The following is a 1,684-nucleotide window of genomic DNA, read 5'->3' as shown; positions in this document are numbered from 1 at the left end:
ACCGATATAATATTACCGCAAGTGTTTATTAAAGTATATTCTGCGAATAAATATATATAAAAATATTTCTGTATTTGTGCATTTATATATATTAATATGGCAGAATGTGTAGTTATTGGTCCAAAATATGAACTTGAATTCACAACACAAGCATGAAAGTAAACAACGTATTTAGCACACTGATAACAAACAAATTGTGCGAGCATTGGATGATGCAGCCAGCCTGCCAGTTCCAAACCGAATACACCATAATATTGTAATTTCCGCTCTCTAGGCGTGTGAACGCATCGTTTGTGGCACGGTGTGCAGTTACCATTCAGTCAGCCGCCAGAGACAAAGTGTCGCTAAATCGTGTGAACTTTCTCGAAAAATATGTATCTCAACACAAATAAGCTGAATAATTTATTTTCCGCGATATCTTACAACAAGATTACAATCAAACAAGCATTGTGAAAAAAAAACCCACGCGTTATCATTAAACATCTCAATCAGCGCGTCGCATCCGAGTTGTTGTTATCAATTGTTGATAAAGTAGATTTTTTTGCATTGCATGATACATTTTTACGTACAAATTAACACGACTAACGAATAACGTATGTTTCAGTTATTTTATGCAGAATTTCTATCAGCTCATAGCTATTCCCATACTTTATCTAATCACAATTATTGTGCTAATAAAAAAAAAGCAAAGTAGAAATTAAAATAAAAAAAACAGCAACACAAAAATGCTCCAAAAGGCATAAAGTTCGAAAATAATAAAGAGACGTTGAAAATAATCAGCCGGTTCAGAGATAAAATACTTAAATATGCTTTCGTAGTAAGAGTGATAAGTATTACCCACCTAAATGATTCTGCTACTTGAAGCGCCTTAATCACGAACACTTCGATTCAGTTCGAACTGTGCGGCGAATGAGTGGATGCAACGGTTTGGTTTTAGTACGCACGCGTTACCTGGTGGATAAAAGATTTTGAAAGTGAATTTGAATTAAAACTATTCCAAAGACAAATTTAAAAGTTCCAACGCAGTCGGTGCAGATATAAAAAAAAAGAGTTACAGAAAAATGGCAAGGTATATACTTAAAAGCATTATGCAAAAACAAAAATAAAAACAGAAAATAAAGCAGCTGATTTTCAAAGCGAATTATCCTGGCTCGAAAACTGATTACTCGTAAAGTGAATAACACATATAAATGTATATTAACTATAAGAAAATATTTCTGAGAAGTATATAATCTCTGGTGCGCCAAAATATTTTGGTTTCTTTAAGTGCAGACGAGAAATCATAGTCAAAAAGTATTAAAAATTTAGAAAAGATTGAGGAGGTATATTTGTGTACCAGCCAGTTTTTAGAAGCGAAAAATGTATGTATATTTTATTTACTAAATTATCAGTGGTCATTCTTTTCTTTATTTTCAAGGTTAGATTGAGTAGTCTGCTTTTTTACGAGATGAGTAGAGAAAAAATACCTTCAAAGTGAAATGAATATTACCTCTACCTATCGAAACTTCGCCAATTACCTCTATGCTTTGAAAAGCTATACCAATTGCACATTCCAAGTTCAGACATGTAATTTTGAACTTAGTTCTTTCACTGTGTTCCGCGGCACCCTTGATTTCGTTATCCACTCATGGAGGCCTAAGGTGGCTACCAAACGGGAGTCGGTAAGGACCACGACGTTTCCGTA

General features: G+C 33.8%; 1 protein-coding gene across 1 annotated transcript in view; it reads left to right on the top strand.

The window, feature by feature from the left end:
* Nucleotides 1-255: 255 nt before the first annotated feature.
* LOC118738960 (unconventional myosin IC-like) overlaps nucleotides 256-1,684 on the top strand; it is a 21,165-nt gene continuing 19,736 nt past the window's right edge. Inside the window, exon 1 of the mRNA XM_036470023.1 lies at nucleotides 256-1,069. Within this exon, the coding sequence (XP_036325916.1) occupies nucleotides 1,062-1,069 (8 nt within the window). The 5' untranslated portion in view covers nucleotides 256-1,061. The remainder of the gene's footprint in view (nucleotides 1,070-1,684) is intronic.

The sequence above is a fragment of the Rhagoletis pomonella genome, unplaced genomic scaffold (genome assembly GCF_013731165.1).
Source record: "Rhagoletis pomonella isolate Grant_MI unplaced genomic scaffold, Rhpom_1.0 Rhpom_scaffold_00005, whole genome shotgun sequence".
NCBI lineage: Eukaryota > Metazoa > Arthropoda > Insecta > Diptera > Tephritidae > Rhagoletis > Rhagoletis pomonella.
Note: the sequence above shows the minus strand (reverse complement) of the source record. Positions and strands in the feature narration are given on the sequence as shown.